At 35.9% G+C, this 14,429-nt stretch overlaps 1 protein-coding gene across 1 annotated transcript; it reads right to left on the bottom strand.

The window, feature by feature from the left end:
- Positions 1-4,166: 4,166 nt before the first annotated feature.
- Positions 4,167-13,849, bottom strand: LOC764063 (aqualysin-1). Its single transcript, XM_030989526.1, has 10 exons — positions 13,765-13,849; positions 12,219-12,331; positions 11,264-11,386; positions 10,304-10,430; positions 9,780-9,889; positions 9,005-9,143; positions 7,581-7,771; positions 6,200-6,371; positions 5,246-5,352; positions 4,167-4,494 (listed from the first exon to the last, which is right to left on the bottom strand). The coding sequence occupies exons 2-9, from the start codon at positions 12,327-12,329 to the stop codon at positions 5,246-5,248; spliced, it is 1,080 nt and encodes a 359-aa protein (XP_030845386.1). The 5' UTR covers positions 12,330-12,331; positions 13,765-13,849; the 3' UTR covers positions 4,167-4,494.
- Between the last annotated feature and the right edge of the window lie 580 nt (positions 13,850-14,429).

Raw genomic sequence — 14,429 nt, 5'->3', positions numbered from 1 at the left:
TATGACCTCACGTCCGGGAAAGAGTATATAGACCAGTTCACGGTTAGCACATTTACTGCAATGACCCCGAATATCCACAGATCTTCAAAACATGAAGAGGTCCCACTTTGTACATTGTGAAATAATCATTCCTACAGCGATGAAGGTGCTATATAACATAGCCTTTGTTTTCCCCTTTGAAAGAATACTTCCACCTGTGTATCATGAATTGCACTGAATGTGCAAGAATGAATAACGATTAAATAACTTTCATGAGCACGTATCCAGTATTTCGTCTCCGTGTATTTCACAATTTGTTCTGCAATGACCTTGATCTGCTCATGCTCAGACTGCAACCGTGAACTCGCTTATTCACGTACCCGGATGTTCCATAGCAAACATGTGCAGAGTGATACGATTTTCTGCATATTGTTGTTTCAAAGGCTGAAAAGTCGAATAAATCATAATTCTATGTACAATTCTTTACCTTCCCCTAGTACTTCATAGTATTAATATCAATTCCCCTTTTAAAAATTATGACATATACATGCCAACGATGTGCTAGTAGTCGATATTTTCACCATGTAATTTTTGTTTTGGTGTTGAAATCGGCCCAGGCACGGAGTGAACAGTAGCTGTCTACCCATGCACAGTTCATTACCATACACTACAGCGATCTCCCGATGGTTTCTTCTTCCTTTTTCCCAAGTTTTTCGCCTTCCTTGGCCCTGAAGATCCTTCATCTACCAATTCTGACACCGGTAGTCAGGAGCAAGTCTTTGTTAGTTGTTTTTCTTAGCTGGCAACGTCGCTTTCATTCTCTTGCAATTGCCGATAAACATATAACTAGCGCACGTACGTTCCATCACAAGCAAGCAGCGCCTAGAGCAGCGGCTTGGTCTTACCTCCCGATTCTGCTCGCTTCACGAACGTTCATGCAAGAGCCGCATCACTCGCCAAAATATTATAGAGGATGCGCGCTTGCATGATCTCGTTCAAGTTTGATATTTTACAACATAAAATGTTTAACTGGTACTGTATCCTTTTTTGAGGCAGTCACACACATCTATTAAGTACTATCATAGTTCTAGACCTATTCGTTTTACAAAACTGCTCCTGTACCTTATCTGATGACAATATATAATGCATCCGCCTATATTCATACATGCACGATTTAACTTTAATTCCTAAGCAGTAAACTAGTCTTAAATCTCTACCAAATAGGTGAATATGAGGATATAAAAAGAAATCAGCGACTGGAAAATGTTGCTTCGTTATTCTTCATTCAAATGAAAACAGAAAATCCATCAAATATACTCTTGAACAACAACAAATCTAAGCTCTGACAGGACAGCATTTACGTAGGGATATCACTGCCATTCACTCTCACTGAGCCCATGAGTCCCGTTCGTGACGTCACGGATAGAGGCCCGACTCTACGTGCACTTCCGGGTTTCACACTTAGATATTTTGGTAGAGTTTACTCGAATAAATTCATTATTCTAAACTTGTTTTGTCGGGTGGACACCATTTGGTGTTATTATGGGGGTTAAAAGCTTTCTATTTATGTAATTATCTCAGTATTTGGGATTGTCTTAGAGTATCAACTTTAAAGTACAGAGCCTGTAATTGGTCTCATAGTGCAGAAAATGTACCACACAACCTATTCTTCATTGACGAAATACGCCGTCTGTGTATTATTAGGGTGATCATACTGCCTGTGCACACAGTCTGCCCCACGAACACACACACACAACAGCAGTCAGTTGGTAGAAATAGCAATTTTGTAAATTTATTTTAAAAAAACTAAACAATATTTTTAAAATTTTATTTCCCATATATTTCAAGCATACCTTTCACTACAATTCTGTGAGGTTTCATTGTTATAGGCATGTGGGAAATATGTTAAATGATTTAATTAGAATATTGTCTTTTCAGCCATGTGTGACATGGCCCGCTGATCGCCCATTGACTCGCGCTGCTATTCTGCGTGGTGAAAATCACCTCAATGTATAAAACTCCCCTACAAACATGCAATATCCTTATGTGTTTCACCCATTGAATCAATTTGTTATTTGCACTCAAGGTAGCCACAACTGTACTGGGGTCACCAAATTTGTTGGTACTCTAAAATTTAGTCCATGTGGAATGTTATGGCCTGTTGAATGGTTTCTCGGAAAATCGTCATAAATCCTTAAATCTGACATCTTTTAAATAGAAAAAAATACTGTGATGTAGCTAAAAGTCTACAAATTTTTATCATATGATAGTTTTTACTGAATAATTTGTGAAACACATGAGGAAATAGCTGTGACGGTAATCCAATTAATTTCCATCGCCATATTTTATTGGCATTGCGAAAATATTTGGAATTTAAGGTTAATATTTGGTGTAAATATGATCTATGAATATATGATTTAAAAAATGCCCCAAAAATGAACAGTTTGACTTTCCTAATTTGCATGATGAGTGCGCGAATATATAATCAGCTGAAATGACCTAATTTGCATATTTGACGAATATTCATGATTTTTTTTTTTTTAATTTCAAATGAAATATATTTCCATACCTGTCTGATATACATAGGTTTCACTGATCTATCATGTTCGGTTTTGATTTGATTACATATGCGCGTAATTAGGCGGACTTAGTTATTTTCACAACTTGTTCATATCCGCAGATTCGCAAAAATGGCAAAAATGACTTATTTTGTTGGCTTCTGTTTCATCAAAACGGTAATAGATATATGAATGTTCTTTTTTGTATTTTTTTTACCACAAAGATGATATTTTAGTGTCTGATAATTTAATTCATTATTTGTGTCCAAGAAAGTGATGAATTAAGTTGTCAACTTTATCGAATTTTGCTATTTTTGCCAATTTGACCATTTCTGGCAGGTTTTTCGGTAATTTTGCGATATCAAAAAAATGGTATAAAATCACAACGCATTGACCGATTTCAATTCTATATTTTGTTTTTTTAAGCTTTCATGAAGCTTGATCATTTGCAACCATCAAATAACATGTGTTTGTTGCAATTATTTTTGGTGTGCTATACCTAGTATTATATCAAGGCCTTTCAACTCCCCAGGTTGTATATCCAATACCGAAACATTCTTATCTTGACTCAAAACTCATCTTTTCAAATTGCCATATCAATACTCAAGGATAAGTAATGTCGTAATTTTTTTCTTTGTAAGAACTTCTGTGTTTTCTATATATGCTTCTGTTTACTCATCTTCCTTTAATGATCTTGTTATATTTTACAGCATTGAAATGTCAACAGACATGAAATGCGCTTTAGAAGAACAAAGTAATATTAAGTATTATTATCATTATATAAACACAAGTACAAACACACACATACATGTAATATACCACTGATATTGAGCACAAATCTGTATTCCACCAACTCGCTTTCTCTCCCAAGCTCTCACCCCCACTCCGCACTCGAAAGCCTTTTCCTTTTCCAGCCTCTTGTACTCATACCTTTCCCCACTCCCCAAAATTCTCTCTCTCTCTCTCTCTCTTTCTCTTTTCTTACATATCCATTACTACCATGTTCATTATTTCCTCTCTGCAGCTGCTCCGCTCACGGTCTTACCATGTAATCATCACTTTCTTCCTTTATCATTCAATATTTCTCCTTTTCACTCGCTTCATCTAAAATATGGCCATTATTTTGTCTATCCCCTTTCACTCTCTGGCCCTCTCTCTAATAAAATATTTAACTTATTTAAACTTAACATTAAAGATTGAAAGTTAGTTTATGTTTTCCTTTGTTTAACATGATCGTAGACCTAGGGACAGGTTTAATTGAATTCTGAGAATACGGACCATTATGTTAATCAGTTTGGTGATACCTCACCTGTCCTAGGCAGGAGTTCTCCTACGCATTTGTAGTTGTGTTCGGTTTAACGAGTCGTAAGGTCGTAGGGTCAAGCTTATATGAAGCATAATCGCAAATAAATCTTTTTTACCAGAGGGTGGTTGGCGCCTCTAACCCCGTTATTGGCTTCTCTGTGTTGATTTCTTGTAAGCGATCAAAGCGAGCTCGCAAGAAACAGCTTCTCTCTCTTATAATAAATATTTGAGATAAAACAGCCCGAATATGTATACCTATTTTATTGTTTTGTCACTCACCGCAAGACCACATATGTTTTACAAAGGCAAGCTCTACAAGTTAAATAGGGTTCAATTGAAATTTTATTTGGTAACGAATTCGATATTATAAAAGCACTTTAGAATGTGTTTTATGACTTTAATATACCAATAGTACACCACGTTTATGTACTTGTATCCAATACAATTAAATTGCATGTTTCTTTCTTTTGGAGGTTATCATTTGCAAGGCGAAAGAAAATGTGAAATTTTTTACACGTAGTTGAGTATCCAATTAACGCACGTCAAGAATTATCAGAAGTAGACGATGGTTTGAAAGTGAATCAAACGCAATTTTGAGTGTTCTGTTCCCATTTTCTTATTTCTGATATAGGGGTCCGGCCAGCGTCACCACCTGAAAATCAAACACCAGACCAAAAAATGTATAAATACTTAAAAACATCGACAACAAAGTGAAATATCACTAATTCGCAAAACATATCGATAAAGATACCATGATCACCACAACTGGTGTTTTCGAGAAAGAAAAGGTGATTTTATTTTGATGATTTGCTCAAAACAACCCTTTTCAAACTACGCTTCATTAATCAAACAATTTTTATAATGTGTTTAATTTATGTACATGTATATTTCACATTGGTATTTATTTTATTCAAGGATATTTCCGTACTTATTTTAAACATGTATATTTTTATATCTTAATTTATCCTCAATTCTCGCTATATAATTTGCATACGAGTAAACAACGTTGTTATTACATATCAATTCAGAAGTCTAAAGCATTAGGCATAGTAGAAATGGTACTTAGTAAATACTTAAAAATATTATCACTATTATGATTGTTACTATTATTATTATCATTATTATAATTATTATTATCATCGTCATGATTATGTATATCATTATAATTAGAAAAAGGAGAAGCAGTAGTAGTAGTAGTAGAACAATCATTCTTCGCAGGAGTATAATTTTATTATTATCATTATTAATATCATTCTTATTATCATTAATATTATGATTGTTATTATTATTATTATTGTTGTTATTAAAATGACTACAATTCTAATGTGTAATCCATGCAGTCTACACTCCCACAAATAGATTCGTAGGCTAATCATCAAACGAGAAATAGGAATTGTACCCACCTAGACGTATAGGAGCTTGTTAGTACTTCCACTTCCTGCGTTAGAAATCTTGTTGTTGGAGGTGTTTGCCAGCATTTTTGAACTGCTTCCGTAGCAAGCAATGGCACCTATAAAAATTACAGTTAATAGAACGAAAATAAAACCAATTTAGTCATGCAAACATAGGTTTCCGCTTCGTAGGTACAAAACATAAAATATGAACCATGTGTGTCAGGGAGCGTACTATTATTAGTATTCGTATTAGTATTAGGTCCTTTGCAGACGAGTTCTTTCCCTAATAATAAAATATAATAGGCATTTCTAGAATAAGTATAAGGTCCTTTGCAGACGAGTTCTTTCCATAATAATAACATATAATAGGCATTTCTATAGCGCCATCTATCTAGATAATTCTATTCCGAGGCACATTTATTATTACCCCGGCTTTAGCCTAGCAGCCGTTTATACAGCGCTCCAGCATTTCAAGGAATTAATTCATGCCAGATACCCATTTACATAACCTGGGTTGAGTGTGGCAAATGTAGATCAATGTCTTGCCAAAGGATATTAGTGCCACGACTCGAACCGCGGACCTTGCGATCGACAGTCCGGCGACGTATCCACTCGACCACGACACCCTAGCTCGATCAATGACATTCAAGAATAGGAATTCATAGAACATGGGTAGACGCAAGTAGTAGAGTGTAGACTCTGTAGCCAGAGATGTGCTGGACAAGCACAGGGTTTCCGATTTGGTCCGAAAATCAACTTTGTCATGCAAAGCACTAGCATTTTAAACATAGATCGAATCAGAACATAGAATACGTGGACATACAAGGGCAATTCAACGACAAAATAGAACACAATAAAACCAATAATTACCTACATATGTACATGTGAAATCATCTATAATAGCGTGGTCCTAGTAATGTGGTGGAGTTTTTAAACAAAAAACTATTTAAAATCCATGCATACCAGCAACGTGTGGGCAGGCCATGGAGGTTCCGCTGATTGTTTTGGTAGCACTGTTACTAGTATACCAAGTGGATGTGATGGAAGTACCAGGAGCAAAGATGTCTAGGCAGCTTCCGTAGTTGGAGAAGGAGGAACGCTTATCGCTACTGTCGGTAGCTCCAACAGTGATTGCCTGCAATGTTAAAGTGTTTTGTTCATTTTAGCTTTGATATTAATGAGAATAATGACGATTGACGAAGATGGCAATTACAAAAATAATCAAAGTAATACTAATATAAATAATGATAGTATTATTGATGATGATAATGACAATAACAATAACGAAAATACATGTAAAACTTCGTTTCAATTCCATTCAATTTTAATTCAATATATTTAAAAAAAAAGAAAAAAGTTGTCCGAGGACTAATTGCAAAATATTCACGATGTAAAAATGGTCATTGAATAGGATAATTGATTAAAAAAGTAAAATGTATTAAAGGAAATAATAATTATAAATCAAATCGCACTTCGGAACAAAACGTTTATAGTTGTTCAAAATAGAAGTTAAAGACTACTCGAAAACTTAGTTGAAAAGTAGTTTGTAAAAGTAATGATGACCATGATGATACTACCACTGCCATCATTACCACTAACTAAAAATAATAATAATTATAATAGTTTTTTTTATGATAATGGTGATAATCATGATGCTGAAAGTAACAGTTACCTAAATAATGATCACGTTTTTTGCTTAAGCTCTTCCCCTTTTTTCCTCAATTAACAATGAGCTTACTAAGAATATTTAGAAATCAGTTTGAATAAATCAGTTAGATGTATCTTGTCATAATGGTGTTACAAGGTGAAGATGTCCAAAGCTTTCGATGTGGTCATTTTTTGTTTTTTCTTTCTTTTTGTCAACACAACTGAAACTGCTATAGCACCCCTATTCAATATTTTAGATCGAGTTCTGTCGGTGCTTGGAAACGAAACTGACTTAAGGTAATTGAAAAGTTTAATGACCATAATGTAGTACATAAGATTATTTGTAGTGACGTGTATGGATAACACTACACACCTTTTTAGAACAATAATAATGAGTAATTTGTTTACACATATCAACAAGTCTAATACTAAAGAATAACGGAACTTAACAATCCCGACCTTCAAGGGCTAGCATGAAATAGACCTTAAAGCCCCACTGTCCTACTTGTAGCTACTTGCTCCCTCTATATAAAAAACTTCCCCAATCGGTGCCTGTTGGTCCCCCATGATCCTCTTTTTCTTATGTTAGTTGAGAGCTGAGTTAATGAGATAGCCACATGTCGGTGACCTCGCTGTGTGGTCTAATCCCTTCTGGCCCAGTATTATTAACGGACTTTAAGACAATAGTTAAACTTACGGAGGAAGCACGAGCTGGAGAATAATTGCAAGCATTCTTGTTGTCATTACCAGCGGCCACGGCAGTTGGAACTCCTGCATTGACCAAGTTCTTGACGGCGTTGTCCAGGGAAGTTGAGGCGCCTCCTCCAAGAGACATCGAGGCAACCAGATTCGAACTCGACTTTGCAGCATTTATTACATAATTTATCCCTGTGAAAAGGAATTAGACCCAATATGTTAAGGGGGAAAAAGATATTACACGTGCGTCAATAAAACGGAATATGAATGTTATGACATGTTTGTTGTAAGCTTGGCAGATATAACCCTGACCCGCCCAAGTCGGTATTTTTACCTGGGGCGGGATAAAAACGAATTGTTATCATCCAGGAATAATCAGGAAAAATGCCTCTCATTCCAAGTTTTAATAGAGATTGAAAAGAGGAGATTATATATATCTTTCTATCGTCGTCATCTCAGAATGTTTTAAACATAGCTCCCTCCTCGTGTCTGCAATAACTGTTTGGAATCAATTGGAAACATCATCGAAAATGGCAAGTTCTGTGAACACCTTTAAATATATGGTCAAACGATCTTGTAATAATATAGATGCCCAGTAATAGAATACCGAGAGGATTCTATTACATCTCATGATTGAACTCTGACCTTTCTTTGTTCATTATATTTCAACGCTTTTCTCTTATGTGATCCATTATCATTGATTTTAGGACGCGTTTACTATACACCTGTACATGTAGTCTATCCATCATCATATTTGATGGACCTTGCTTCATAGCTCTTCCAAAGTAGTATAACATGAAGCTTTTCAAATTGAATTAATGACATTTTTTTCATTATCAGGATGAAACATATCGTATTGTATTAGTATTTAGCTAGTATTTTTAAATGCTATATTAATTCCAATTAACGTTTACTATTAAACAACGAACTCAATTTTGCAATTGCAATGTAAATATGTATTTAAACCTTTGGGAATCTCATGTGTGGCTTAACTTTGACACAAGATCGTCTTTCTACTTTGTTTATGAACTTCCGAAACTATACGAGGATATTTTCCAAAAACAAACAGTGTCTAAAAGTAAAATTTCTATTTAACCAAATTTAAGATTATCTGTCCATAGAATACGATATTACAAATATGCAACAGTATTTAGTTTTCAAAAGTCCATACTTGTATACATATATATATATATATATACTTATTTTCTTCTTTGTCTCATTCTGTTTTTATTGTAACGAGTATATATTCATGATTGTTACCAAGCAGGGCCTCATGGTGGACCACCTCTCTTGGGGAAAATACCCTGTAAAAATGTCAGAAATACATAAGTAAATAAATCTCTGTAGTACAAAAATAGATCTTATATTTTCGAAGTATTATCAGGGGTTCCAGATTTTTGCTGACAATATTGACGTATGTTTTACCATTGATGATACCACTGTTGCTGCCAGTACCAAGACAGTTCAGAACCTTGACTCCCCTGATTTGGACTGATTTGGCCACTCCGTAGGTTTTGGAGCCGACTGTCCCAGCGCAGTGAGTTCCATGTCCGTTGCAATCTTCCTGTTGTGCAAAGCAATTCATTTTTCAGGTCTATTTATTTCATATCCCACTTTCATAGGCAAATATAACAATAGTAAGGCTACAGCCCATTCCCTCACAGCCAAACTACAATTAGGTCACCTATTGCATAGGTAAGTGTAACGTCAGTTTTGAATCTAGCATTATGATAAAACTTGTTTCGCTTGCAGAATTCCTATGTTCATAATAGAAAATACAATTTTCCAAACTAACATACTGCACAAACAAATTGAAAATGATTGATCTACCTAAAACGTTAAATAATCTTAACCTAATGCTATGGTCACATTACCCAAAAGTAGCCTGCCCGGCGGCCGAGCGGCGGGTTTTTAACCAATTCTGCCCGGCGGCCGCCCTGGCACCGCTCGTTTTTAGGGCATCGCTCGGTCGCCGCTGAAGTTTTAGCGCGGAGATAAAATTTGGGCGGCGCCCGCTCACTTTTCACTCGCCGCCCAAAATACGCTCGGTGCCTGGGCGCTCGCCGCCCGGGCAACGACCTAATCGTTGGGCGATGCCTAATTCCAGCAGCGACCGAGCAGGCTACTGATCAGTCGGTCGCTGCTCTGATTTGTGACCATAGCTTAAGGAAGGAGATCGTAAATTGTAAACAATACTCACGTTATTCCCGGTAGCATAGTTAACCGATTGCTTCGCACGACCACCGAAGTCATTGTGGGTCGCCCTAACGCCTGTGTCGATTACATACACAGTTTTCCCACTCCCAGCTCCTGTGAAAGATATGAACAATTGATAATGAACAATTATTATCATCATCATCATCATCATCATATATTATAATAATAACAATTACAAAAATACTAATGACATAACAAAAGTTCTCTATGAAGGTTATTTAATTGCCGGGAAAACTACGTTCTTCCGGTATTTTACTATCCCACACACATATACACACACGCGCGCACCCACACTCTTACACGCACACACACACATGCACACACACGCAAAAGAACGCATTATAAAAACAACTAGCGATGCAATTCAAACGGTCGAGACTGTCAGTATCTTTTGAAATCGTTTGTAATGTTGTACCTCTGAAGTTTCACACAATGCTTATGTCTGAAATATTTCCCCCAATGAATCGTTATGTTACTGATGCTGTACAGGATAGTGCTGTTTCTTACCGTTATGTGATGAATATTTGTTGTTAAGTGGGAGACTTCTTTGGTCGACACGATCCAGACCCCATGTGACTTGAGTACGGTAGACACCATCTTGTTCAACATACTCAACGGCGGGAAGTCTGCGGACCTGGGTGAAGGATGAAAATTATACGTACATTAGATATTATCGCTATAGATTCCTTTGAAAAGGGCTGCTGTCGGCGTTTTATAATAAATATTGCATTTATTTTAAAATGGAAACGGACAAGTATATTTGAATAATGTGAGGTCGAATTCACAGGAACCAGCGGAAGGAGAATTTGTCCACATAAAAATTGTTAGCAAGATTGAAAAATTTGGTTAATAGGGGTTTTCGATTATATTCAATTTTGATTTATACCAGCTTGCCCAGAACTCCGGTATAATACCATTTCCAAAACTAAATAGTGAAAAGTTTTTTTTCTACAAGGGGCACTGTCAGTGGATGTTTTCAACATTGTTTGACCAAAAAATATATCTAGAACGAAACGAAGAAAAATACTTTGGTAGGTTTGGTATTATTTCTGTTCTGCCAAGTTTCCCATCGAGTGGTACCGGTGAATTTGCCGTCTATTATTGTATTTTAGAGTCAGAAAAAATATATCCATCGGGCATGCGCTTGCCACAGAAAATTTAAAAGAGTGAAAATCCGAGAAGCTCGGTCATGCTATTATAGTTGAGATTTTGTTTAAATTGTGTCTGTTTGCATGAAGTACATTGAGAACAAAAAGTGCCTCTAAACTTAAAATGTTATAGGAAAAAGCATTCATGCTCAAATCCTAACACTACAAAGAAGGATCTTCAATAAGGCGTTCTCTTCTCACTCCAGGGAAAGAAGAGTTTCATTAAACCCGTGTATCAATCCCCTCCTCTCCTCGATGCAGAAGGCTCTAAGAGAAGATAAACCTAAAACTAGGAAGGTGACCTAAGATAATTACTTACGATATCGAGGATATCATCTTCGAGCTCGGCAGCGAATCCATAGATGGCGTCTCTCATGATGGCGCCGACCTTTCCGCCGGAGAGACGAACGGTAACGGCCAATTCATCAACGTCGAATTCTTCCTGTAATAGTAGGCGATTACATGTTAAATAGCCCTTTTTTTAAATAAAAGTTCCTACTTCGCTTAATTTCGTTTCAAGGTCAGTGCGTTTCTGTCTGGAAAGGCACAGCGAAAAGTACATTCCAAAGGGGATTGTTATGAAGTAAGCACTTTGCTTTATGCGTGCAATGATGATGAGTCTCCTCTAGATTGGGCCTCCTTTATGTCCTATTCGAGGGACTGGGATTTTTCCACTGTAACCTAGCCTGCGTCTATGAAACAGGGGAACGCAGGCTTCGGTCATCTTCATGGGTTGGATTCGAACCTATGACCTTTTGTTCGACAGGCAGATGATTTACCAACTGAGCCAACTCGCCTTCTGGGAGTGGAACAATGAAGGACACATGCCCTTTCCTTTTTTCGTTTTGTATAATTAAATGCACACTTCGTTGGAGCAATAAAAGTGGTAACTTTCCCGATCAAAATATTGCTATTATGAATCCAATTTCTTGAATATCAAATGAAAGAAAAAGGACTTTGTTACTTGCAAAAAAACTAATAAATACTTTTTATGGGGTGTAGAATGTATTAATTTATGTAAAAAACATGCTTTTGCTTTTCGTTCGAATAACGTAAGAAGAGATGTTTCAGCTCTGAAAAGCTTGGAACAGTTGATTCATTATCATCAGGTTACACTTGAGTAGCAGTGAGGTAGTAAGAAAAGTCTTTTTACTTTGTAATGTCTAAGTCGTGATGTTGACCACAGAACCTATTGCTATATGAACAAAACTTAAGTTTCTTCTGTTCTGGGTTTCAGGATACTGGTAGTGACGTTAAAATAACCTAATACTTACATTCAGCTTGATGATGTACTTTCCTTGGATGGGCTCAGAGTTCTCTAGCAGAGGGGCGAGCTCGGCAGTGGCAACAGCCACCAGGAGAAGCGAAATGAAACAACGCATCATGACTGAAAAAGAAAAGACACACAAGAAGTAATGAATACCCGATGGAGAATGTTTCTAAGCAAATTGGAACAAAGACGGGAATTTTCTGAAGATTCCTGCGCCATTATTTGATGATATGAATTGAATAGGAAGGAAGTCCCTTCATTTATTGACCATTTAAAACAACAAAATATACAAAACATCAATACAATAGAAGAATAATATCAAAGAACAACAACATACAAAATTAATAATGGTCAGGGTCCCTGAGAAGCAAGACTGCTTGTAGTCGGGACCCTTTATACAAGTACATTATAATATAAATATAAATTTAAATGCACACACACGCACACACACACACACACACACACACGAATGGGGCATTAAGAGGAAGGAAAAATACAAGAGAAAGAGCTACGAAGAGAGATCGAGATTATTTAAAGAACTGAATAAACGTAACTTGCACAATACTTTTAATCTGGATAGTGTTGTGCTATTTGTAATGTTACTACTTAACGAATTCCATTCATGCACCCCTGTGAACCTAATTGAATTGCGAACATAATTGAATCTAGAGAAGGGTTTATGTGAATCTTGATGTTGTCTAGTTAAATGAGTGTGAAATTTTGAGTTTCTTTGAAACATGTTAGAAACAAATTCTGGAAGAGCGCCTTTATTATATTTATACATAAAAATCCAGGTATTCAATCTTATCAGTTCAAAAAGAGGCATAATTTTATATTTAACAAAAAGTGGCGCGCTTGGAGTCATATAATGAGAGCTAGTCAACAGACGAACTGCTTTCTTTTGTAAAATAAATAATTTTGATAAGTTTGATTTGAAAGTATTGCCCCAAATTATAGTACAATAGTTCAGATGAGGAAGTAATATAGCATAATAAATATTAAGTAATATTCTGAGGGGTAAAAAATTCTTAAGTCTATAGAATACACCAATACATTTGAGCAATTTATTACAGACATTATCAATATGTTTTTTCCAATCTAAATTTTCTTGGATGGTTACTCCTAAGAAGTCAATGCAATCTTTTCTTTCGATAGCAATATCATCAATTTTTACAACTTCAATGTCACTTAATACCTTTCTCTTCCTAGGATGGAAAATTACATATTTAGTTTTTTCAAAATTAAGTTGCAATTTATTACATTTGAACCAATTATTCAAAATACACAATTCTGAATTTACAGTGAAAATCAATTGAGATATATTAGCACGGGGGAACACAACAGCAGTGTCATCCGCAAAGAGAGAAAACTTCAATAATTTTGATGAATTAACAATGTCATTTACATATAAAATTAACAATGTCATTTACATATAAAATAAACTGAAACAGATATCTGAATATCTAGCCCTAGTTTGGATGTGCTGATCATTCTGACTCTTCCTATGAAGGATCAGAAGACATAATGGCCCGCAAATGTGAACAACTTACCAGATTCTTGGCCTCGGACGAGTGATGATCTAGAAGAAAGCTTCGGTTGGTCTGCAGGGTGATGATCTAGAAGAGCACTGATCAGATCTGGTGATTAGCTAGGCATGATGAGCTGTATTTAAATCTTTTTAGAGCAACAGATGGAGCTTTCCCGAGGATCGCGTGATGCAACGTGCAACGTGCTGGGCAAAGGTGAGACAAACACGTGATCAAAATGCATGACAAGCAATAACTTTTATTTCTATTGTCTGTTCTTTTAATCTCATCAGTGTCTAAAATGCAACTACGTCTAAGCAAGATGTGTTATTTATTTTGTCTCTCTTATTATCTTTATGAGTTAAAGGTCGTAGATGCATGTCTGAATTCATTAGAACATTCTTATTATAATGTATTTTCATTATTATTTAGTCGATTCTTACGTCGGTAAAGAGAGTGTTTTATTATTTGGTCGAATTTACGGATTTTGGTAGTTTTACAGTGAATTGCTTCATTGTAAAATAATAATCAAAAGTTCTGAATATTGAAGAAAGAAAAACTATATTAGATATGAGGTTTATTCCTCGTCAGCTTTTGAAAGTTTAACTAAAGTAGGCTCACTTGCTTTGCTTGCATTGCAAAACAGATCCAGGATGACTGCTGTATTAAAGATGGAGATTGAAACAAAT

This window comes from Strongylocentrotus purpuratus, unplaced genomic scaffold, assembly GCF_000002235.5.
Source record: "Strongylocentrotus purpuratus isolate Spur 01 unplaced genomic scaffold, Spur_5.0 spur5_scaffold_18, whole genome shotgun sequence".
NCBI lineage: Eukaryota > Metazoa > Echinodermata > Echinoidea > Camarodonta > Strongylocentrotidae > Strongylocentrotus > Strongylocentrotus purpuratus.
The sequence above is the reverse complement of the archived record's forward strand: the minus strand, read 5'-3'. Positions and strand labels throughout refer to the sequence as shown.